Consider the following 23,382-nt stretch of genomic DNA (forward strand, 5'->3'; position numbering starts at 1 on the left):
GACTATATGTACTTGTCACTTTTCCATGTGTTAGTTATGTCTTCTGAGCAGTTTGTCAGCTTTTGGACACCTTTGAAGGTGTTTTCTATGTGTTTCTATGTGTTTTTGTTTGCCTGCCATTGGTTTTAATGGTGTTCGAAGGTGTTCGACGAACAGTTCGACGAACAGTTCGGCGAACACACGGGTGTTCGACGAACCGAACCGAACTCGAACACTACGGGGGTGGCTCAACACTAGTCTGGAGAGTTATTTTTCAGATAACAAACACATAGCCTTTGGAGAGGATTCCATAAAATTGCCCATCTTACAAAAACTTTCACAGAGGGTATGTACTTTAATCTTGTTCTATTTCTTATGGTTACAATTGTAAATAACCAGATACAATTTGGGAAAATTTCTTTTTTAGGAGGCTTTTTGGCTTTCTGCAGCAGTCTCATAGACAATGAATGGAGCTGGGATTGAACATGCGCACATCCACATCATTCTGTACGAGTCTACACATCCCCTATTCTTGGAGATCCACAGCTTCAATCTAAGGATTACTGATGGTCCCAGTTGTCGAATCGTAAGCAATCAGCAAGTTGTAGTTGTCCTTATTCCATGAACAGAGAATAACTTGGTTTTATTTTAGTAAATAACACCTTGTTTTAGTTTTCTTTCCAGATTTCAGAGAATTATTTTTTAGTGGGAGAAATGCATGTAGATAATGGGAAATCCTGTTATTTCAGATTTTACCTTTTGTTTGCATGTTTCACCATTTAGAAATTTTCTTGCAGGTCATGTTACAGGAGACATCTTGACTGACCTCGCTACTAGTTACGTGATTCATCATCTGTTTGCAGCCTGTGACTTTTTCAAGCACATCATCGTGCTAAAGTTCAGAGACAGATGTATCATGGAGCTGAAGAGATGGGTGGACGAACGTACAGGAGCGTTTGATTGGGGCCATGCCGCAAAACTCCATGCTGAGATGGAAGAAAGCAGGTGAGGTATTTGTAAAAAAATTGTCATGGTTGCTTTCAAAATAGGGATATGAAGGTGAATTTATAAGATATAAAATAGTATATCTGCTATTTAACTTATTTATATTCTATTAAAAATCAGATTTCAAATGTCGCTACCTTTATCTACTCAGATCCAGATTAGCCATCATGTTACTACACATTAAAGGGTAATGTTGGGAGAATATAACAAGACACATTATGTTTGATCCGTAAGGGTGCGTTCACATTGCGTTTTTCCATCCACTTGTTGGTCCCATCAGGACTTATATCCGAAGGTATAAGTTTGGAGAAATCAATTGTATAGCCAAAAAGCCAAAAGATACTTATGTAGTAAACATAAGCCAATGTGCAGAAACATAGCAAACACAGTAGTTGACCTTTGCAGTGGACAAATGTCCAAAGAGTAAATCATCCTTAAAAAAGCTAAAACCTTTGTTAAGTCTTCCTTTGACCTAATAGAAGCCTGTGGTTGTTTCACAAGACATTAATTTAATGTATTAAATCAGTATTGTTTGAATGTATGTGTCAGGTGTTTGCTGGATCTGAAATTAGTTCAGAATCATCAGTGAATTCTGTGGTCTCCTATTTTGGTCCAGCCAGGGCAGATGCTGCTCAGCATCACCATCAGTCCCAACGCCTAGCTGGTACACGAGATGTACAAGTTGTCTCTCGGATCTTTGTTCCTAGTAATGTTAAGCATCGGTTGCGGAGGGGAACAGGCCTACTACAGCCTAAATCCAGGATGAACTGCACTGAGCATGCCCGTGACATGGCGGACCGTGATTGGTGGTTTGGTGTCAGCTGATCCGGTGACCTGGCACCACCTGATTGGCCGCAGGTGACGTCATCAGTAGTGCGACCAATAATGCGACGGTGGGCAGGGTTTAGTCTTTAAATAGCCTGCCCACAAACATGGCGGTGCACTCTGATCATTGAGCTAAGGTTGTGTTACTGTGTGGACGCTTGTCTGTTTGGGCTCCACGTGCTCTCTTGCAGCTCTAGCTTCGGACAGGCAGGTTTAGCTGGGGATAGGCAGACTTAGCTGGAGGCCGTTTGACAGTCTGGCTCTGACAAGGGGGTCTCTATATACCCCGAGCAGACTGTGGACTCCGTATTCCTGGCACCGCCTGTTAGCCACCTGGAGAGATACTCCGCAGTCTGGTAGCACACCGGCTGGGAGCACGTATTCGTCTCTGTGGAGTTAACAGGGCTGCGGCTACACTGTTTGTCGCACATCTCTCGTGCAGTTAACAGAGATAATGCGAATCCCTTTTCCCGTCTCGGTGTGCAGTAACACTGGAGGGATTAATATATTAATTGGTTGTTTTACCTTCTTGCCTGGAAGGTGTTTGGCCGCAGTCTTCCAGGCTGCATCGCGGACCCCGGGTTCGGTTGCTTTCCATTATTAATAAAGTTGTTTGCAACCGTCCCCATAACAGTATGCTTTTCTCTTCGTTTTGTTAGTACTGATTTAACCACTAATCTCCAATGCCATCCTTTACAATGGACAAAACACTTTAATCCATTTTTCCATTTCTTTCAGTGATCAGCTACTGGACAAAGAAGGAAAAGTGCGATCAGTCCTTCATCATGTTATGAAATGTGACCTCGAGAAAGAAGATATGATGGATCCGATCATCTTGACACCAGCAGATTGTGTCATCAGTGCTTGGCTATTAGGTCTTATTAGCAGAGATCAGAATAATTACGTGAGATATCTCAGGAAGTTCTCAAAGTTGCTGAAACCTGGAGGACACATTATATTAGTTGGCTCCTTAAATGCAACATATTTCACAGTTGGGAAATACAAGCTATATTATTTCACATATGATGAGGATTTGGTCAGGAATGCTATAGCTGAAGCAGGTTTTGTCATTGACAATTGTAATGTTAAGAAGAGAACGGCTGTCAGTGACCTTACTGACTATAAGGCCGTCATATTTATTGCAGCTCACAAAAAGAAATAAATCGAAGTAAAGAAACCTAAAAGTTGAGTCTGCATGTTAAGATCTCTATATAATAGTTTAAAACAGTATATAACAAATATAGAGTAGGGGTGGATTAAGAGTAGCAAGGGCCCTGGGCAGTTTAGAAGGTGCGGGCCCCCCCCCCCACACACACCTGATGTACCACGTCACATGATCCCCTGTGATAGTTCAGGTGAAATTAATTTGGCACAATATTAATATATTAATTATAATAATTTTTTTTAGGCTGTGTGCCCACTATGCGTTTTTTAAGCGTTTCCACAGCGGCAATTCCGCTGCAGAAACGCTTAAAAAACACTTGGCAGACGGTCTGCCATGTTCCCCAATGATAATCCGCATGTGCTTTGCACATGCTGCGGAAATTTCCGTTACGGATTATCATTGCGGAAAAAAACGCAGCACTACCAATTATTTTGCGAAAGCGCGGCGTTTTCGCCCCCATTGACTAGCATTGGAATGCATGGAATCCGCATCACTTCATCTGTACATGCGGATTCCATGCGTTTCAATGTGCGTACGGTACCCGGGGCTGGAGGGCAGGAGACTCTCCACCGGACCCGGGTACCATAGAACCTGTAAAAAAAGGAATAAAATAAAAAAGAAATATTATACTTACCTTCTGATGGCCCCCGGTGTCTTTATCCGATTCGTCCTGGCTTGCCGGCAGCTCGTGGTAGACTAAAGGACCTGTGGTGATGTCATTTAGTCATGTGACGGGTCACGCGACCGCTGACGTCGGCAGACCATCAGAAGGTAAGTATATATTTATTTTTTATTTTTTACCATTCTTTTATGGTCACACTATATAAATCCATGCCGGTTGCATGGATTTATATAGTGTGACCAAGTTGTCAAGTACTTTTCCAAGTGATGCTAAAATTGTTTGGAAAGCGCTTGACAACCCGCATGCAGAAATGCATGTGAAGAACGCTTCACATCCGCATGTCCCTGGCAGGAAAAACACATGTACAATCCGCATGCGTTTTTTCTGCCAGGGAGATGCAGAAATGCTCAGGAAAAATCCGGAGCATTTCTGAATCGTGGGCACATAGCCTTACATTAATTGTATGGCTTAATATTGAGCACGTAGTCATCTATACACAGCGGGAGGCCGCACGTATCCATCTATACACAGCAAGAGGCCACACGTAGCCATCTATACACAGCAGGAGGCTGCACGTAGCCATCTATACACAGCGGGAGGCCGCACTTAGCCATCTATACACAGCAGGAGGCCCCACGTAGCCATCTATATACAGCATGAGGCCGCACGGTGCCATCAGTGCACAGCGGGAGGCCACATGTAGTCTTCTATACACAGCGGGAGGCCGCACGTAGCCATCTATACACAGCAGGAGGCCGCACATAGCCATCTATACACAGCAGGAGGCCACACGTAGCCATCTATACACAGCAGGAGGCCGCACATAGCCATCTATACACAGCGGGAGGCAGCACGGTGCCATCAATACACAGCGGGAGGCCACACGTAGCCTTCTATACACAGCGGGAGGCCGCACGTAGCCATCTATACACAGCAGGAGGCCGCACATAGCCATCTATACACAGCGGGAGGCCGCACGGTGCCATCAATACACAGCGGGAGGCCGCACGTAGCCTTCTATACACAGCGGGAGGCCCCACGTAGCCATCTATACACAGCGGGAGGCCGCACGTAGCCGTCTATACACAGCAGGAGGCCGCATGTAGCCATCTATACACAGCAGGAGGCCGCATGTAGCCATCTATACACAGCAGGAGGCCGCACGTAGCCATCTATACACAGCAGGAGGCCGCACGTAGCCATCTATACACAGCAGGAGGCCGCACATAGCCATCTATACACAGCAGGAGGTCGCACGTAGCCATCTATACACAGCAGGAGGCCGCATGTAGCCATCTATACACAGCAGGAGGCCGCATGTAGCCATCTATACACAGCGGGAGGCCACACGTAGCCATATATACACAGTGGGAGGCCGCACATAGCCATCTATACACAGCAGGAGGCCGCACGGTGCCATCTATACACATCAGGAGGCCGCACGTAGCCATCTATATACAGCGGGAGGCCGCACGTAGCCATTTATACACAGCAGGAGGCCGCACATAGCCATCTATACACAGCAGGAGGCCGCACGGTGCCATCTATACACATCAGGAGGCCGCACGTAGCCATCTATATACAGCGGGAGGCCGCACGTAGCCATCCATACACAGCAGGAGGCCGCACGTAGCCATCTATACACAGCAGGGGGCCGCACGTAGCCATCTATACACAGCAGGAGGCCGCACATAGCCATCTATACACAGCAGGAGGCCGCACGTAGCCATCTATGCACAGCGGGAGGCTGCACGGCTCCATCTATACACAGTAGGAGGCCGCATGGCACCATCTATACACAGCGGGAAGCTGCATGCAGTCACGCACACACACAAACATATACAGACATATACATACATACACGCATAAACACATTGAAACACAAAAATACATATAAACAGACATCACACAATGATATCTGCCTGCGCACACACACACACAATCACTCACACACTCACTCTCACACACTCTCTCACACACACACACACACACACACACTCACACACACTCACCATCCCCCGGCTCGGCTCCAGTCCTCCAGCTCTTCGGTGCAGCAGTGCAGCGCGCACTGCGTGACGTCAAACTAGCAGAAACGGCCGCGCACAGGGCCGTGTCTCCGAGCAGTGATGCGGCCGGGCCAGCACACAGGGAAGTTAACAGGTGCAGTGCTGGCCCGGCTAAAGAAGAAGTAGCGGCCGTGTCCCGCTGCTGGGGGAGCGGTCCGGGCCTCTTACTGCTGGTATGTGCCACGGCGCCACACATATTATAATGAGGCAATCTCGCCATGGACCCCCCGGAGCCCCGGGTCCTCTGGAGCCCCGTGGCCCCAGGCGGTAGCCCAGATTGCCCTCATTATAATCCTCCTATGTAGCAGGGCTTTATCTATGATATTATTTGCTCAAGTTCTGAGAGTCCTGGTAATTTCTGTAATTTGTGTTTAGTGCAAGGTGCTAGTATATAATAATATTATTGCTCAGTCTACAGAATAAAATGTTTCATGTATTACGTGTCCTAGAAAATCATTTTCATATAAATACTTGCAAAGATCCCTATTTTAAAATAAGTGCTCTAGATCTTATATCATAAATGCATTCAGATTCCAAAAATCCTAAATATGAAATATAGGGGCACCACACACAGCAGACAGGTTTCGGCCAAACGGTTCACCTAATCATTCTGATGGCAGTAGAGATGAGCGGTGTTCGACTAGAACTGTTCGCCAATCTCAAATTCGAGCTGTTTTGGGCGGTGTTCGAGTTGTTCGACGAACCCGAATGATTTGCAAAAAATTCGGCTGTTCGAGGTTATGTTCGATAACTGTTCGTGCACCAAAAGCGTGTCCTGCATGTCTGGTGCTATTTAGAGCACCAATCATGCAGGGATTGTCTGCCACTCACTGTAATGCCACAGCCATGGTGGTTGTGGCATTACAGTGATTGCCCAAATCGATGGGAACAGTGCCAACAGTGAAACATGAAAAGCCGGCAATTCAGCAGCGGCATACACCGGTACCCGACAATTTAGAACCGAAAGAATAGAGCTTCACACATAGATTAGATAGATATAAACATGTCAGCCACATATATACGAAGTACAGTGAAAGTGCTGCTTACTGTACTTGTCATTTAGCGTAAAGGATTTATCAAAAAAAATAATAGTGTTTTCATGCACCGTCTCTTTAAAAAAGCCGGCCGGCAATTCAGCATCTGTACCCGACAATTTAGAATAGAAGGAATAGAGAATCACACATAGATTAGATAGATAGAAACATGTCAGTCACATATATATGAATTACAGTGACAGTGTTGCTTACTGTACTTGTCATTTAGTATAAAGGATTTATTAAAAAAAATAATAGTGTTTTCATGCACCGTCTCTTTAAGAAAGCCGGCCGGCAATTCAGCATCTGTACCCGACAATTTATAACAGACAGAATAGAGCTTCACACATAGATTAGATAGATAGAAATAAGTCAGTCACATATATATGAAGTACAGTGACATTGTTGCTTACTGTACTTGTCATTTAGTGTAAAGGATTTATTTAAAAAAATAATAGTGTTTTCATGCACCGTCTCTTTAAGAAAGCCGGCCGGCAATTCACCATCTGTACCCGACAATTTATAACAGACAGAATAGAGCTTCACACATAGATTAGATAGATAGAAACATGTCAGTCACATATATATGAAGTACAGTGATAGTGTTGGTTACTGTACTTGTCATTTAGTATTAAAATAAAGGATTTATTATTAAAAAAATTGGCGTGGGGTTCCCCTTAATTTTAGTCTCTAGCGGAGGTTAAGCAGACAGCTGGGGCAGATGTTTGAAGCCTGGGAAGGGGGTAATACCCACGGAGCTTCCCAGGCTACTAATATCAGCCCCCAGCTGAATACATAGCCTTTACTAGCTATTAAAATGGGGGACCCCCCCCAAAAAATGACGTGGGGTCCCCCCTAATTTAATAGCTAGCAAAGGCTAGGCATACAGCTGGGGGCTGATATTAATAGCCCAGGAAGGGAGCCATGAATATTGGCCCCCTCCCAGGCTAGAAACACCAGCCGTCAGCCGCCCCAGAAATGGCGCATTCATAGGATGCGCCAATTCTGGCACTTAGCCTCGCTCTTCCACGCTGCCCTGGTGCGGTGGCAGGGGGTAATAGGGCTGGGGTTGATGTCAGCTTATAATGCCAGCTGACATCAAGCCCAGGTTAGTAATGGAGAGGCGTCTATAAGACACCCCCATTACTAACCCCATAGTCAAAGTTAAAAAAAACACAAACACCCAGAATAAAGTCCTTTAATTGAAATAAAGACACAATTCTTTATTGTTCTAAATTAAACCATACTTACCGTCACGCCCATTCCAGCTGAAGCCAACGATCTCCTGTAATAAAAATAAAATAATAAAGCAACATCATCCTTACCTTTCCATGGTTCCCACGACAGCTTCAGCTCTGCTACATCGAGATGACAGGCTGGACCGCAGCAGAACGCCGCCATCCAGCCTGTCATCCCGCAGACACTGAGAAGAGCAGGCTTGCTTGCGCTCCACATTGTCTCTCTGTGACGGCATAAAGATGAGCCGAGGTCATGTCCAATGAACTCGGCTCACCTCATGCACGTCACTGACAGCGTGGGAGAATTCTCACGCTGAAGCGCTGAGTGCAGGAGAATTTTCCCACGCTGTCAGTGAGGTGCATGAGGTGAGCTGAGTTCATTGGACATGAGCTCACCTCATGCACGTCACTGACAGCGTGGGAGAATTCTCCTGCACTCAGCACTTCAGCGTGAGAATTTTCCCACGCTGTCAGTGACGTGCATGAGGTGAGCCGAGTTCATTGGACATTAACTCGGCTCATCTGGATGCCCTCTCAGAGAGACACTGTGGAGCGCAAGCATGCCTGCGCTTCTCAGTGTCTGCAGGATGACAGGCTGGATGGCAGCGTTCTGCTGCGGTCCAGCCTGTCATCTCGATGTAGCAGAGCTGAAGCTGTCGTGGGAACCATGGAAAGGTAAGGATGAGGTTGGTTTATTATTTTTCTTTTATTGCAGGAGATCGTTGGCTTCAGCTGGAATGGGCGTGATGGTAAGTATAGTTTAATTTAGAACAATAAAGAATTGTGTGTTTATTTCAATTAAAGGACTTTATTCTGGGTGTTGTGTTTTTTTTAAATACTTTACTAGAAATTCATGGCGGTCATGTCTAATACTGGCGTGACCCCATGAATTTTGGGCTTGGGGCCAGCTGATAATACCAAGCTGGCCCTAACCCCTTTATTACCCAGTGAGCCACCGCACCAGGGCCCTGGATGAGTTGGGTACAGCGCCAGAAGATGGCGCTTCTATGAACGCGCCATTTTCCGGGGTGGCTGCGGACTGCAATTTGCAGCGGGGGGGGCCCAGAAAGCTTGGGCCTCCCTGCGCTGCAGATTCCAGCCCCCAGCTGCCTAGTTGTACATGGCTGGACACAAAAATAGGGCGAAGCCCCACGTATTTTTTTTTTAATTATTTCATGAAATTCATGAAATAATTAAGAAAAAAAGGCCTTCCCTATATTGTTGTGTCCGGCCAGGTACAAATAGGCAGCTGGTGGTTGGGGGCAGCCCATTCCTGCCTGCTGTACCTGGCTGGACACAAATATAGTGTGAAGCCCCACTTCAATTTTTTTTAATTATTTCATGAAATTCATGAAATAATTAAGAAAATAAGGCCTTCCCTATATTGTTGTGTCCGGCCAGGTACAAATAGGCAGCTGGTGGTTGGGGGCAGCCCATTCCTGCCTGCTGTACCTGGCTGGACACAAATATAGTGCGAAGCCCCACTTCAATTTTTTTAAATTATTTCAGGAAATTCATGAAATAATTAAAAAAAAATTGACGTGGGGCTTCGCACTATATTTGTGTCCAGTCAGGTGCAGCAGGCAGGAACGGGCTGCCCCCAACCACCAGCTGCCTATTTGTACCTGGCCGGACACAACAATATAGGGAAGCCCTTTTTTTCTTAATTATTTCATGAATTTCATGAAATAATTAAAAAAAAAATACGTGGGGCTTCGCCCTATTTTTGTGTCCAGCCAGGTACAACTAGGCAGCTGGGGGCTGGAATCTGCAGCGCAGGGAGGCCCAAGCTTTCTGGGCCCCCCCCGCTGCAAATTGCAGTCCGCAGCCACCCCAGAAAATGGCGCGTTCATAGAAGCGCCATCTTCTGGCGCTGTACCCAACTCATCCAGGGCCCTGATGCGGTGGCTCACTGGGTAATAAAGGGGTTAGGGCCAGCTTGGCATTATCAGCTGGCCCTAAGCCCAAAATTCATGAGGTCACGCCAATATTAGACATGACCACCATGAATTTCTAGTAAAGTATTTAAAAAAAACACAACACCCAGAAAAAAGTCCTTTAATTGAACTAAACACACAATTCTTTATTGTTCTAAATTAAACCATACTTACCGTCACGCCCATTCCAGCTGAAGCCAACGATCTCCAGAAATAAAAGAAAAATAATAAAGCAACATCATCCTTACCTTTCCATGGTTCCCATGACAGCTTCAGCTCTGCTACATCGAGATGACAGGCTGGACCGCAGCAGAACGCTGCCATCCAGCCTGTCATCCCGCAGACACTGAGAAGCGCAGGCTTGCTTGCGCTCCACAGTGTCTCTCTGTGAGGGCATCCAGATGAGCCGAGTTAATGTCCAATGAACTCGGCTCACCTCATGCACGTCACTGACAGCGTGGGAAAATTCTCCTGCACTCAGCGCTTCAGCGTGGGAGAATTCTCACACTGAAGCGCTGAGTGCAGGAGAATTCTCCCACGCTGTCAGTGACGTGCAGGAGGTGAGCTGAGTTCATTGGACATGAGCTCACCTTATGCACGTCACTGACAGCGTGGGAAAATTCTCCTGCACTCAGCGCTTCAGCGTGGGAGAATTCTCACGCTGAAGCGCTGAGTGCAGGAGAATTCTCCCACGCTGTCAGTGACGTGCAGGAGGTGAGCTGAGTTCATTGGACATGAGCTCACCTTATGCACGTCACTGACAGCGTGGGAGAATTCTCCTGCACTCAGCGCTTCAGCGTGAGAATTTTCCCACGCTGTCAGTGACGTGCATGAGGTGCGCCGAGTTCATTGGACATGAACTCGTCTCATCTTTATGCCGTCACAGCCAGACACTGCAGAGCGCAAGCATGCCTGCGCTTCTCAGTGTCTGCGGGATGACAGGCTGGATGGCGGCGTTCTGCTGCGGTCCAACCTGTCATCTCGATGTAGCAGAGCTGAAGCTGTCGTGGGAACCATGGAAAGGTAAGGATGATGTTGCTTTATTATTTTTCTTTTATTGCAGGAGATCGTTGGCTTCAGCTGGAATGGGCGTGATGGTAAGTATGGTTTAATTTAGAACAATAAAGGATTGTGTCTTTATTTCAATTAAAGGACTTTATTCTGGGTGTTTGTGTTTTCTTTTAACTTTGAATATGGGGTTAGTAATGGGGGTGTCTTATAGACGCCTCTCCATTACTAACCTGGGCTTGATGTCAGCTGGCATTATAAGCTGACATCAACCCCAGCCCTATTACCCCCTGCCACCGCACCAGGGCAGCGTGGAAGTGACGCGCCCCTGGGCCTGTGTCGCGCTGCGTTGCGCATGCGGGAGCTTACCCGGAGCCGGATCTGTTGAGGGTTGTAGTCTCGTGGCGGTGACCCGGTCCATGCCCAGGGAGTCAAACTGAGCGGCGATGTATCAGCGGTAGATGTTGGACGACTACACCACCCGTTGAGTATAGCTAAGGAGCTGCTGCTGCAGGGCAGACCGCTGAGGCCGGTGGTAGGATTGTGCAGCGTGATAGTATAACCCCCAACGGGAGGGGTATGGCCTCAGGGCAGCCGACGTGGATGATGGGGGTAGCAGGAACCACTCGGAGACGGTACGGTGTAGTTCAGGGTCTTTACTGGTGTCAAAGATAGACCCTCCCGGAGTACTGGCTAGCGATTGGGGCCTGGTCAGTCCTTGAGCAGATGGGATCTCCCCTGGCCAGGCGGAGTTGTAGGCCTCCCAAACTAACTGTACTCTTCTGGCTACCTTGCTAGAGGCGGGTATAAGTAGCCCACGTCCCTGAGTGTACCGTGTGGTGCTCACCCGTATGGCCGGTGACTCGGGGCCTTCTAGTAGCTTCCGCTCCACGACGGCGGTGCTGGTCCCACGCGTGTGACCGTGCCTTCGGGTTTCTTGGCCAGAGGATCTGGAATCCCCTACCTGACGGATTCTGCTGCTGGGTAGGAGTTAGTCCCCACAGCCTCGGACTCCGGATCCGGTAAGAAATCTTCTCAGTCAGGGCGAGCTCTGCAGCTGCCAGCCCCTGACTCCTTGTAACACTGCTCCCACAGAGCTCCTGATGTTCTGTTCCTATATTTGCTTCTTTTCTCTGTCTCTACTTCTTCTCTACTCACTAACCCTGCCTCAGCCCTAGGTTTATATAGGGGAAGTCCTTCCCCTCCCAGGACTGGGCAGGAGGTGTGGCATGCATAGGATTCCTGACCAAGAGACCTCCCACCTGCTCTCAGACGTAATATCTCTATCACTGTGGCAACCAGACCCCTGGGGTGTCACAGAAGAGCGAGGCTAAGTGCCAGAATTGGCGCATCCTATGAATGCGCCATTTCTGGGGAGGCTGACGGCTGGTGTTTCTAGCCTGGGAGGGGGCAAATATTCATGGCTCCCTTCCTGGGCTATTAATATCAGCCCCCAGCTGTCTGCCTAGCCTTTGCTAGCTATTAAATTAGGGGGGACCCCACGTCATTTTTTTGGGGGGGTCCCCCATTTTAATAGCTAGTAAAGGCTATGTCTTCAGCTGGGGGCTCATATTAGTAGCCTGGGAAGCTCCGTGGGTATTACCCCCTTCCCAGGCTTCAAACATCTGCCCCAGCTGTCTGCTTAACCTCCGCTAGAGACTAAAATTAAGGGGAACCCCACGCCAATTTTTTTTAATAATAAATCCTTTATTTTAATACTAAATGACAAGTACAGTAACCAACACTATCACTGTACTTCATATATATGTGACTGACATGTTTCTATCTATCTAATCTATGTGTGAAGCTCTATTCTGTCTGTTATAAATTGTCGGGTACAGATGCTGAATTGCCGGCCGGCTTTTTTAAAGAGACGGTGCATGAAAACACTATTTTTTTTTTAATAAATCCTTTACACTAAATGACAAGTACAGTAAGCAACATTGTCACTGTACTTCATATATATGTGACTGACATGTTTCTATCTATCTAATCTATGTGTGAAGCTCTATTCTGTCTGTTATAAATTGTCGGGTACAGATGCTGAATTGCCGGCCGGCTTTTTTAAAGAGACAGTGCATGAAAACACTATTATATTTTTTAATAAATCCTTTACACTAAATGACAAGTACAGTAAGCAACACTGTCACTGTACTTCATATATATGTGACTGACATGTTTCTATCTATCTAATCTATGTGTGGGGCTCTATTCCTTCTTGTCTAAATTGTCGGGTACCGGTGTATGCCGCTGCTGAATTGCCGGCCGACTTTTTTAAAGAAAGCGTCTTCTGAGCAGTTTGTCAGCTTTTGGACACCTTTGAAGGTGTTTTCTATGTGTTTCTATGTGTTTTTGTTTGCCTGCCATTGGTTTTAACGGTGTTCGACGGTGTTCTAAGGTGTTCGACGAACAGTTCGACGAACAGTTCCTCGAACATCCCGGTGTTCGACGAACCGAACCCGAACACTACGGGGGTGGCTCAACACTAGATGGCAGCAATTTTTCCTGACTTATCCATACATAGGAGAACTTATCCTGCCAAAAGCTTCTCTTTTCTCTACAAGAGAGACATTGCCAGATTCCCTTGTGTTGGCTTATCTCATCGAGATAAAAAGTATTTGTAGTTCAAAATTGGACATGCTGGATCCTTATATTTCTCAGCTTCTTCTGTTGTGGGAGAATGGGGAGGCTTCATATTCTTTAAACTGTTGGCCGAGCAAACAAATATCCGCGGTTCAGCCGACTTTAGTCTAATTTGTATAATGTCCTTTACTGTAGACTTATACTTATGCTGATACATGGCTTGATTATGTGGAATATCATGGGATCCTGGCTTCTTTTGATCAAAGACAATTTTATTGCTTTTTTGTTTCCTAATTACATGTTTACATGGTAAAATTTCCATTTCACATTACACTGTTTATGATTTTGATTGATCTTTCAGGCAATCATATTGAGCGTGATCAACCATATATCAGCAACTACACCGAAGCAGTGACCAAAAGCAAATAACATCATATTTTTTAAAAATATCTGCTTTTGATGAATTTTTTACAGCCTTTCGTGCCATGAAATGAGCCAATCATCTAAGGTAGATGATTGCTCTGCTATTTTTTAGTAAAACACTTTTAATAAATATCAATATTTGCTAATTTGCAAAACATTACCTACATAATTTCAGCATTACCTATTTGCAACAATGTTTCAACAATTAACAAATATGCTGTAACTGTCATCAATATACAGTATATATATAAAAAAAATCTAATGATATTCTTTTTTCTATATTGTAAAAATTAATCCAATCAAAGTACTTAATAAAAAAAAACAATATTGAAAAGCACAAGAATAATTTAGTAAGTATTTTTTTACTTAAATGTTTTCTACAGATCATTCTTATAATCAAATGTAAAAGTATTCAACAAGAAATCTGCAGCAGAGTATGAAAGCTGTTCTGAAGCACCCTTCCTATCTCCAATTAGTAACTTCTCATATCAAAATGGGGAAAGTAGGCATGACCATGGTACCCATGACAGTACCATAAGTAGTTGGCATATATAACTATAAAAGCGTAGAGAAAATAGCTGTGGTTGAAAATTAAATTAAAATCATATTTAACTTAGTAAAATATTGTAAATTTGTCCAACTCTAGATATGTTGTTTCTAAAGATCCACAAGAAAAAATAGTTCTAAATTGTATTAATTAAAGCTTGATAGCTATACATCAAAATAACATCAACATACTTTAACAACATTATTAAGATAAAGATTGGTGTAACCCCACATGAATCATGCTGTGGCTGTCTACAGTCACTTTTGTTGCAACCCAAATGTAACATAAATGTTGAACACTCTTATGGACCCTTGCCTGAGACATGAAAAACATATAAGGAACACTTTTTATGATAATTTTTTTTTCACTCTGAAGATGAAAAAAATTAAATCTAAATTTAAACTCACTGAACAAAATGGCAGGGCTTTAAGTGGCCAAAGAAAACAGATCATTGTAGGCGTAAACCACTGACCAGAAGGCCATCTAATGTTTATGAACTTTTTCCAGATTTTCCAGAGAAATTAGATCCATGAAAAGTTCTTCTTCTCACCAATCCAGCCCCTCTACCCATCACCATTACCTGTCCAGTCCTTGCTGCAGCTACAGACTACCTTTACTCATGCTGAAATCCGCGGGGCTCTTATGCTGAGCCAGAACTTCTGGGTTTGATTGTTCTGCCCAACCATGGAAAAGGTCAAATAATCTTGCTGTCACGGTGTGTACTGTCATTGTGTGTGCAGATGCGCCAAATTCTCTGAGGCCTAATCAAAGCCTGAAGTCCCATCTCAGCATGAGAGGCCAAGGTAATTCAAGGCTATTGACATGCGGTCACAGCAATTTTCTGACATCAGAATATGTGCTGCGGCTGTAACGCTATTGATGGCATCCCTGCATGGTTCCCCTTCCCCCTCCATGCAGGGACAACGGCATACTTACCGCCTCAGCCACGCGGTGTGGTCTCCCCTGTGTGCTGTCTGCTTCTTCCTATACTGAGTCCCAGCAGCGTAGCTAGGGTGAGCATGCGAGAGCTCCCCTGCTCTTGAAGAGGCAGCGCGCATATGGTAGAATGCCCCCAGCCTTAGTTGGGAAAGATTCAGTAAAATTGTGCACCTGCACATAGCTGAGAGGCATCTTGTTTAAAAGGCACCCTCCACAATAGGGAGGCCCCAAGCAACACAATCAGTTATTAGGCAGTGTGGTGTTCTACTAGTGAGGTTGTGAAATTCCTGGTCCTAATGTGACCAGTAATGAACCCTAGGTCCCTGGTCCTGGTGCTGCCAGTCCTGAACCCAAAGTCCCTTCTCCTAGTGTGGCAAGTGCCTGGACCTCGTCCCCTGGTCTGAATCAGTATCCGAGACCTGTGAGTCTGAATGTGTGCCTATCCGAGTACACGGTATATCCAGACTGCTACAACCAGTCTCGAATCAGCCCTGTCTGAGATTGTTCTGCAAAGGATCCTGAACCTAGTAGTCTGAACGGAGCCCTAGTCCTATTGGTGTCTGCTTACCTGACCCCTGTTGTCAGCAGCTGCAGTACTGGGGACTGCCTTGGAGTGGTACCTGGAATGCAGCTAAGCCTGATTCCACCATCCTGAGCTCCAATGAACACCTGGTAGCCGCTTATCTGCACCCCTCCTAGGTAAGCTTGGCTCCGTGGCACAGTGGATATGCGAGCCATGTGCGCCACCTGCATGCATAACAGTGGCCTTACAATGCACACTCTAGGCCAAGACTTCAAGTAATGATTAGGCCCCAGGATGATCCTTCACAAGCGCAGGGTCATCAAAAGCCTACTCATGGCCGAAATTCCCAGCCTAGTGTGCAAAATTTACAGACTTTCTGTGCGAAGTAATGGTAAAAAATGGACACCAAGGATGGTACAGGGTTAGTGACCAGTGGAAGTGAGTGGGGAGGTGAGTACTGGTTGTTTTTTTCTGTTTTACATCTTATGTTCATTATTCTCTGGGGTCTCTCCAGATCCAAGAGCATAATATGGGACATACAATTCACAGACAATAAATGTATTGCCAATCAAATATCCCGGTAAAATCCACTGGATTTGGCCAATTTGAATCTCATCAGATCCGCTCATCTCTAGTAGCTAGATCTTTCGCTTATGACTATGGGTATTATTAATGTGCTATACTGTATATGAATTGTATGTCTCATATTAGTTTTACATTGTATAGGGAATTAATAATAGTTACTGATTGATCGTGTGCCGATTTATCAAATTTTAATCAATACCTATTTTATTCCGTTGAGCAGTGGCCAAAGAAGTACAGCTTTGAATCAATTGGCTAACGCGCTTCACTCTATCCTATGCCTGATCATTCTTTCTTTTTAAGCAGCCATTGCAGACTGACAAATAAACAAGTTTGTGGAGATGTTTTTCCCATTGTTCATTTTACTAAAAAACTGTTTTGGCTTATAAAGATCATTAAGATCATAACGCTCAATATTTGATCCCATGACTGATTCATTAAGGTGAAAACTCATGACTTGAAATGAATCCTCACACTCTTTGTAAATTGATTCCTCGTGAAGAAATAAAGTCCTTTAGCACCGATGTAGAAGAAATCACCCTGTCTGTGATACAAGATTACACGATGTCTTCCAGTCCCTATAAGCGCTACCATGTAGATGATTTTGATTCCAGAGACAATTTGGAGAAAAAAATTTCAGCTAGACCAGAGATGGTCTTTGGGGAGGATTCCCTACAATTTCCCCTTGAAAATTTTTCAAAACCTTTAAAGAGGGTATGTAGTACAGATCTTATTCTTTCCATTATTTTATTTGTTTTATTGTAAATAACTAGATACAAATTGGGCATTTTCAGTTTTTTAGGGGTTGAGTAATTAGAGGGAACATGCTGCATCTATCTTATCCAGAAAAGGAAGCAGAAAAAACTCTGGACATTGAATATTATAAAGAGTATAAATGATCTTTCAGTTTAGTAGAGTTATTGTTTTTTCTATTATATGACATACTGTATATCCTTCATTTTTCATCAGTTTTGCCCTTTTTAGGCTCTATCTCTAGTTTTTTGGTTGTCTCAAAACTAATAGATGAGAAGTAGCTGCTTCTATGTCTTCCATACACAACACAATATAAGTGATTCTAGTTCTACTCCCTCTTTAGCACATTTTCAAAAGCAACAGCAAAGAAAACACATGCAGCCATGATGAGAAATGTAGAACTCAAAACTAGGGTGAGCTAAAACTCTCACTAGAAAGTGACAGCATCCTTGTGTGTTTCTTTTCCTCTCTAACTCTTTTTTAAAAATGGATAATAAAGTGCCAGGGCCTGTATGAACCAGAACTTTTACCTGCTGATTTTCCAAATCTAATGCAAGTATATGGGGAAAAATCACACATAAATCTCAGCGGACATGCAAGAGGACATGCTGACATGTTGAAAATTTGCATCGGAGGTCAGTTTACAGTAAGTAAAAAAAGCCCAGCAAGCATGAGATTTCTATAAATCCGATCCATCACACTGCCTCCACCATGTTTTACAGAGGATGTGCTTTGCTTTGGATCATGAGCCATTCAAACCCTCCACTATACTTTTTTCTTTTCCATCATTCTCATACCGGTTGATCTTAGTTTCATCTGACCTGTGAATGATTTTCCAGAACTGGGCGTCTTCTTTAGATCATTTTTGGCAAAGTCTAATCTAATTTTTCTATTTTTAAGGCTCATAAATGGTTTGCACCTTGTGGTGAACCCTCTGTTTTTGTGCTCTTTATGGTAGACTTAGATACTGAAACACTGACATCTTGGAGAGTGTTCTTCAGTTGGATGCATGTTGTGAAGGGGTTTTTCTTCACCATGGAAAGGATTCTACAATCATCCACCACTGTGGTCTCCCGTGGATGTCCAGGCCTTTTTGAGTTCCCAAGCTCACCAATGCACACTTTTTTGGCAGAATTTACTAAACTGTTGATTTGACCACTCCTAATATTTCTGCTATCTCTCTAATGGATTTATTTTTTTTCATTATAATGATGGTCTGTTTCTCTTTCATTAAGATCTCGTTTGTTTGCATGTTGTGGTTTCACAGTAAGAGTTTTCAAATTCAAATACCACACCTGCAATCAGCTCCAGACCTTTTACCTGCTTAATTGATGATATATTAACAAGGGGAAAGCCCATCCAGCCCATTAAAGAGCTTTTGAGATAATTGTCCAATTACTTTTGGTCCCTTGAAAAAAGAGGCAGCTACATATTAAAGAGCTGCAATTCCTAAACCCGTTCTCAATGAGGATGTGAATTCCTCAAATTAAAGCTGAGAGTCGGCACTTTAAGTGCATATTGATTATATAACTGGATCTGGAATATGTTTTGGAAAACAACTAAAATGCCAACATTTGTGTCACTGTCCAACTATTTCTGGACCTAACTGTATATTTCCAGGTAGAAAAGGGATTAAAGTGAATATATTAAAAAAACAGTTTTAAAATTTCCATCCAGAGTTAACCCCTTCGCAACCCTGGGATTTTCCTTTTATGCATTTTCGTTTTTTGCTCCCCTTGTTCCCAGAGCCATAGCGTTTTTATTTTTTGGTCAATATGGCCGCATGAGGGCTTATTTTTTTCAGGATGAGTTCTACTTTTCAATGCCATTACTAGATTTACCATATCGTGTATGGGAAAACGAGAAAAAAATTCCAAGTGTGGTGAAATTGCAAAAAAAGTGCAATACCACAGTTTTTTTTTTATTTTTTTACCACGTTCACTGAATGCTAAAACTGACCTTCCATTATTATTCTCCAGGTCATTACGAGTTAGTAGACACCAAGCATGTATAGGTTCTTTTTATTTAAGTGGTGAATAAAAAATCCAAAGTTTGGTAAAAAAAAAATAGCGCCATATTCTAAGACCTGTAGCGTCTCCATTTTTCGGGATGTGGGGCCGGGTGAGGGCTTATTTTTTGCGCACCGAGATGTAGTTTTTATTGATACCATTTTGGGGTAGATCCGATGTTTCCATCGCCAGTTATTGCATTTTATTGCAATATTGTGGCGACCAAAAAACTTAATTCTGGCATTTAGAATTTTTTTCTCATTACGCCGTTTACCGATCGGATTAACTATTTTTTTATATTGATAGATCGGGCAATTCTGAACGCGGCGATACTAAATATGTTTATGTAGTTTTTTTTATTATTTTATTTTGTATGGGGCGAAAGGGGGGTGATTTAAACTTTTATATTTTTTTAAATTTTTTTAATATTTTCAAAAACATTTTCTTTTCACTTTTTGCTTGTTTCTATAGTCTCCATATGAGACTAGAAGCAGCACTTGTCTGATTGCCTCTGCTACATACAGATGATCAGCAGATCACCTGCATGTAGCAGAAATGCTCCTGTGCTATGAGCGCCGACCACTAGGTGGCGCTCATAGCGATCAGCACATGACAACCACTGGGGTCTGCTGCAGACCCAGGGTTGTCATGCCCACCCATCAGTGACCCGCGATCACGTGACGGGGTCACCGATGGGCGGGGTAAGTGACGCGCTTCCGGCGCGGCGATGTTAAATGCCGCTGTCAGAGATTGACAGCGGCATTTAACATGTTAACAGCCACGGGTGGATTACGATTCCACCCGTGGCTGTTGCGGGCACATGTCAGCTGAAATAATCAGCTGACATGTGCCCGGTTCAGTGTGGGCTCAGCGCCGAAGCTCGCACTGAACAGGGGGTGACAGCCTGGTGCGTACTATTACGTCACAGGCTGTAAAGTGAATATATATCAGAGCTAGGCAGACAGGCAGTGTATGTGGCAGACTGCAGTGTATAATACAGCACGAGGGTCCATTCCTATTCTGTCTGCTCCTGCTGTTACAGATATTTCTAGAAATAGCCAAAGGTATCCGGGGCCAGGGATAATTATTTTTTTGATCTTAATCCTGATTATTTGCTTAAAAAGCAATCCAGAGAACACAATTTTTGTGCTCCATTTGCTTGTTGCCACAGCAGAATACAGCCAGATTCTTTCCATATTACAGCTACACCGCGTGCAGAATTATTAGGCTAATGAGCATTTTGATCACATGATACTTTTTATACATGTTGTTCTACTCCAAGCTGCATAGGCTTGAGAGCCAACTACCAATTAAGTAAATCTGGTGATGTGCATCTCTGTAATGAGGAGGGGTGTTGACTAATGACATCAACACCCTATATAAGGTGTGCTTAATTATTAGGCAACTTCCTTTCCTTTGGCAAAATGGGTCAGAAGAGAGATTTGACGGGCTCTGAAAAGTCCAAAATTGTGAGATGTCTTGCAGAGGGATGCAGCAGTCTTGAAATTTCCAAACTTTTGAAGCGTGGTCACCGAACAATCAAGCATTTCATGGCAAATAGCCAACAGGGTCGCAAGAAGCGTGTTGGCCAAAAAAGGCGCAAAATAACTGTCCATGAATTGAGGAAAATCAAGCGTGAAGCTGCCAAGATGCCATTCGCCACCAGTTTTGCCATATTTCAGAGCTGCAAAGTTACTGGAGTATCAAAAAGCGCAAGGTGTGCGATACTCAGGGACATGGCCAAGGTAAGGAAGGCTGAAAAACGACCACCTTTGAACAAGAAACATAAGATAAAATGTCAAGAATGGGTCAAGAAATATCTTAAGACTGATTTTTCAAAGGTTTTATGGACTGATGAAATGAGCGTGACTCCTGATGGGCCAGATGGATGGGCCAGAGCCTTGATCAATAAAGGGCAGAGAGCTCCACTCCGACTCAGATGCCAGCAAGGTGGAGGTGGGGTACTGGTATGGGCTGGTATCATCAAATATGAACTTGTGGGACCTTTTAGGGTTGAGGATGGAGTGAAGCTCAACTCCCAGACTTACTGCCAGTTTCTGGAAGACAACTTCTTCAAGCAGTGGTAAGGAAGAAGTCAGTATCGTTCAAGAAAAACATGATTTTCATGCAGGACAATGCTCCATCACATGCATCCAACTACTTCACAGCGTGGCTGGCCAGTAGAGGTCTAAAAAAAGAAAAAATAATGATATGGCCCTCTTGTTCACCTGATCTGAAACCCATAGAGAACCTGTGGTCCATCATAAAATGTGAGATCTACAGGGAGGGAAAACAGTACACCTCTCTGACCAGTGTCTGGGGGCTGTGGTGGCTGCTGCACGCAATGTTGATCGAAAACAGATCAAGCAACTGACAGAATCTATGGATGGGAGGCTGTTGAGTGTCATAATAAAGAAAGGTGGCTATATTGATCGCTAATTTTTTTGATTTTTGTTTTTGCATGTCAGAAATGTTTATTTCTAAATTTTGTTCACTGATATTGGCTTACCTGGTGAAAATAAACAAGTGAGATGGGATTATATTTGGTTTTTATTAAGTTGCCTAATAATTCTGCACAGTAATAGTTACCTGCACAAACAGATATCCTCCTAAGATAGCCAAATCTAAAAAAAAAAAACACTCCAGCTTCCAAAAATATTAAGCTTGGATATTTATGAGTCTTTTCAGTTGATTGAGAACATAGTTGTTGATCAATAATAAAAATAATCCTCTAAAATACAACTTGCCTAATAATTCTGCACACAGTGTATATAAATCCAGAAATTTGTAGTGAACGTGGAAAATATTGGCCTCCATTTAAATTTTGTTGCAGTGTGTTAGTGAAGGTATTGACACCTGGTCGCTGTGAAAAATAGTAACCTACAGGCCAGCTATTTAAAATTGTGGTTTTCCATCACACATAACACATATAAGTGTGCTCCAAATTCAGCCATTTCAGGCCTCCATTTAAATTTTGTTGCAGTGTGTCAGTGCGATGGAGAAGCCAAGGCCCACCGGAGGAGTCTCCGATTCTCTGGTGGGCCCGTCCAACCATACCGAGAAGCAGCCCTTGCTAAGAAAAGTGTGGGAAGGTTCCCGGACACTCTATGGCTGCATCTTTTAATGTGGATTGGACATGCTTAATTGAATGTTATTTCTGAAACCGCATTGCAGATCAGACCATTGCTTAATTCTGTAGTCATCAAATTAAAGGGCAAAGAAAGATGTTTGTGTCGAAGCACCACCAACAAGTGCGAGCTGATGTTGGACGGGCTTCTGCCATTGCTTATGCGCCAAGCTGCATTAGAGGGCTTCCTGGGAGAAATGACACCCAGAGTAGATACGGTTTCCCAAAAGTCAGTCCTTTCACCGAGCTAAAAAATATGGCTGTGGTAAAATACAACTCTCACAAAAAGTTGTGGACTGGCTCCGTACCGTCCCTGGACACATTTACTTGTCCACTTGTTTGTGGTTAGGCGGTCCTTCCCAGTAAGTGCACCGGTGAGTGCAAGGGTAATGTTGTGGGACCTGTGCTTGTGGAAGGCGGAGACGATACCGAGAGAAATAGTGGCGGCTGGGGACCGAGTATGGACACCCGGCTGCCGCCGCCATGAGGTTGTGATAGACTTCCGCCTCCACGAACCTAAAAGGCCACATTTGAAGTGCCAGCAGCGACCCAGAAATCTGGCAGTTTACTATTGCGGCCTGTGGGTGGCTGGCTTGCTGCGTACTTGCGCTTGCATTCCAATTAACAGAAAACTTGTGGTTAGGTGATATTTCCCACCCAAGTCCACTGGGGAGGGCACAGGTAATGTTATGGGACCCCTGCTTGTGGAAGGCGGAGATGACAACGGGAGAAATAGTGGCGGCTGGGGACCTAGTATGGACACCCGGCAGCCGCCATGAGTTGGTGGACAGCTTCTGCCTCCACAAGCCTAAAAAGACTCATTTCAAGTGCAAGCAGCTGTCAAAAATTTGGCAGTATATTATTGCAGCCTGTGGGTGGGTGGGAGGCTGGCTGAATATTTGCACTTGCATTCCAAGGAATAGGGAAGGGACAACTGAACGCTGCACTGGGACAAGGACGTGGACTGTGATTGTTGCAAGTCTGCAAAGACAAGTGCATGGCGGAAGGCATCTCTGC

The 23,382-nt window shown here is 44.3% G+C and overlaps 2 protein-coding genes and 1 long non-coding RNA gene across 3 annotated transcripts in view; all 3 read left to right on the top strand.

Moving 5' to 3' along the window:
* Window positions 1-905, top strand: part of LOC141171632 (indolethylamine N-methyltransferase-like) — a 114,989-nt gene extending 114,084 nt beyond the window's left edge. Inside the window, exons 3-4 of the mRNA XM_073655303.1 lie at window positions 407-565; window positions 777-905. Of these exons, the coding sequence (XP_073511404.1) occupies window positions 407-446 (40 nt within the window). The 3' untranslated portion in view covers window positions 447-565; window positions 777-905. The remainder of the gene's footprint in view (window positions 1-406; window positions 566-776) is intronic.
* On the top strand, window positions 781-4,838 carry LOC141171631 (indolethylamine N-methyltransferase-like). Its single transcript, XM_073655302.1, has 2 exons — window positions 781-984; window positions 2,548-4,838. The coding sequence occupies exons 1-2, from the start codon at window positions 896-898 to the stop codon at window positions 2,969-2,971; spliced, it is 513 nt and encodes a 170-aa protein (XP_073511403.1). The 5' UTR covers window positions 781-895; the 3' UTR covers window positions 2,972-4,838.
* A 12,073-nt stretch (window positions 4,839-16,911) lies between these two features.
* Window positions 16,912-23,382, top strand: part of LOC141171633 (uncharacterized) — a 40,667-nt gene continuing 34,196 nt past the window's right edge. Inside the window, exon 1 of the long non-coding RNA XR_012252365.1 lies at window positions 16,912-17,190. This is a non-coding gene — a long non-coding RNA (uncharacterized lncRNA). The remainder of the gene's footprint in view (window positions 17,191-23,382) is intronic.

The sequence above is a fragment of the Phyllobates terribilis genome, unplaced genomic scaffold (assembly GCF_046119375.1).
Source record: "Phyllobates terribilis strain yellow unplaced genomic scaffold, ASM4611937v1 Scaffold_12__6_contigs__length_324123572, whole genome shotgun sequence".
NCBI classification, from domain to species: domain Eukaryota; kingdom Metazoa; phylum Chordata; class Amphibia; order Anura; family Dendrobatidae; genus Phyllobates; species Phyllobates terribilis.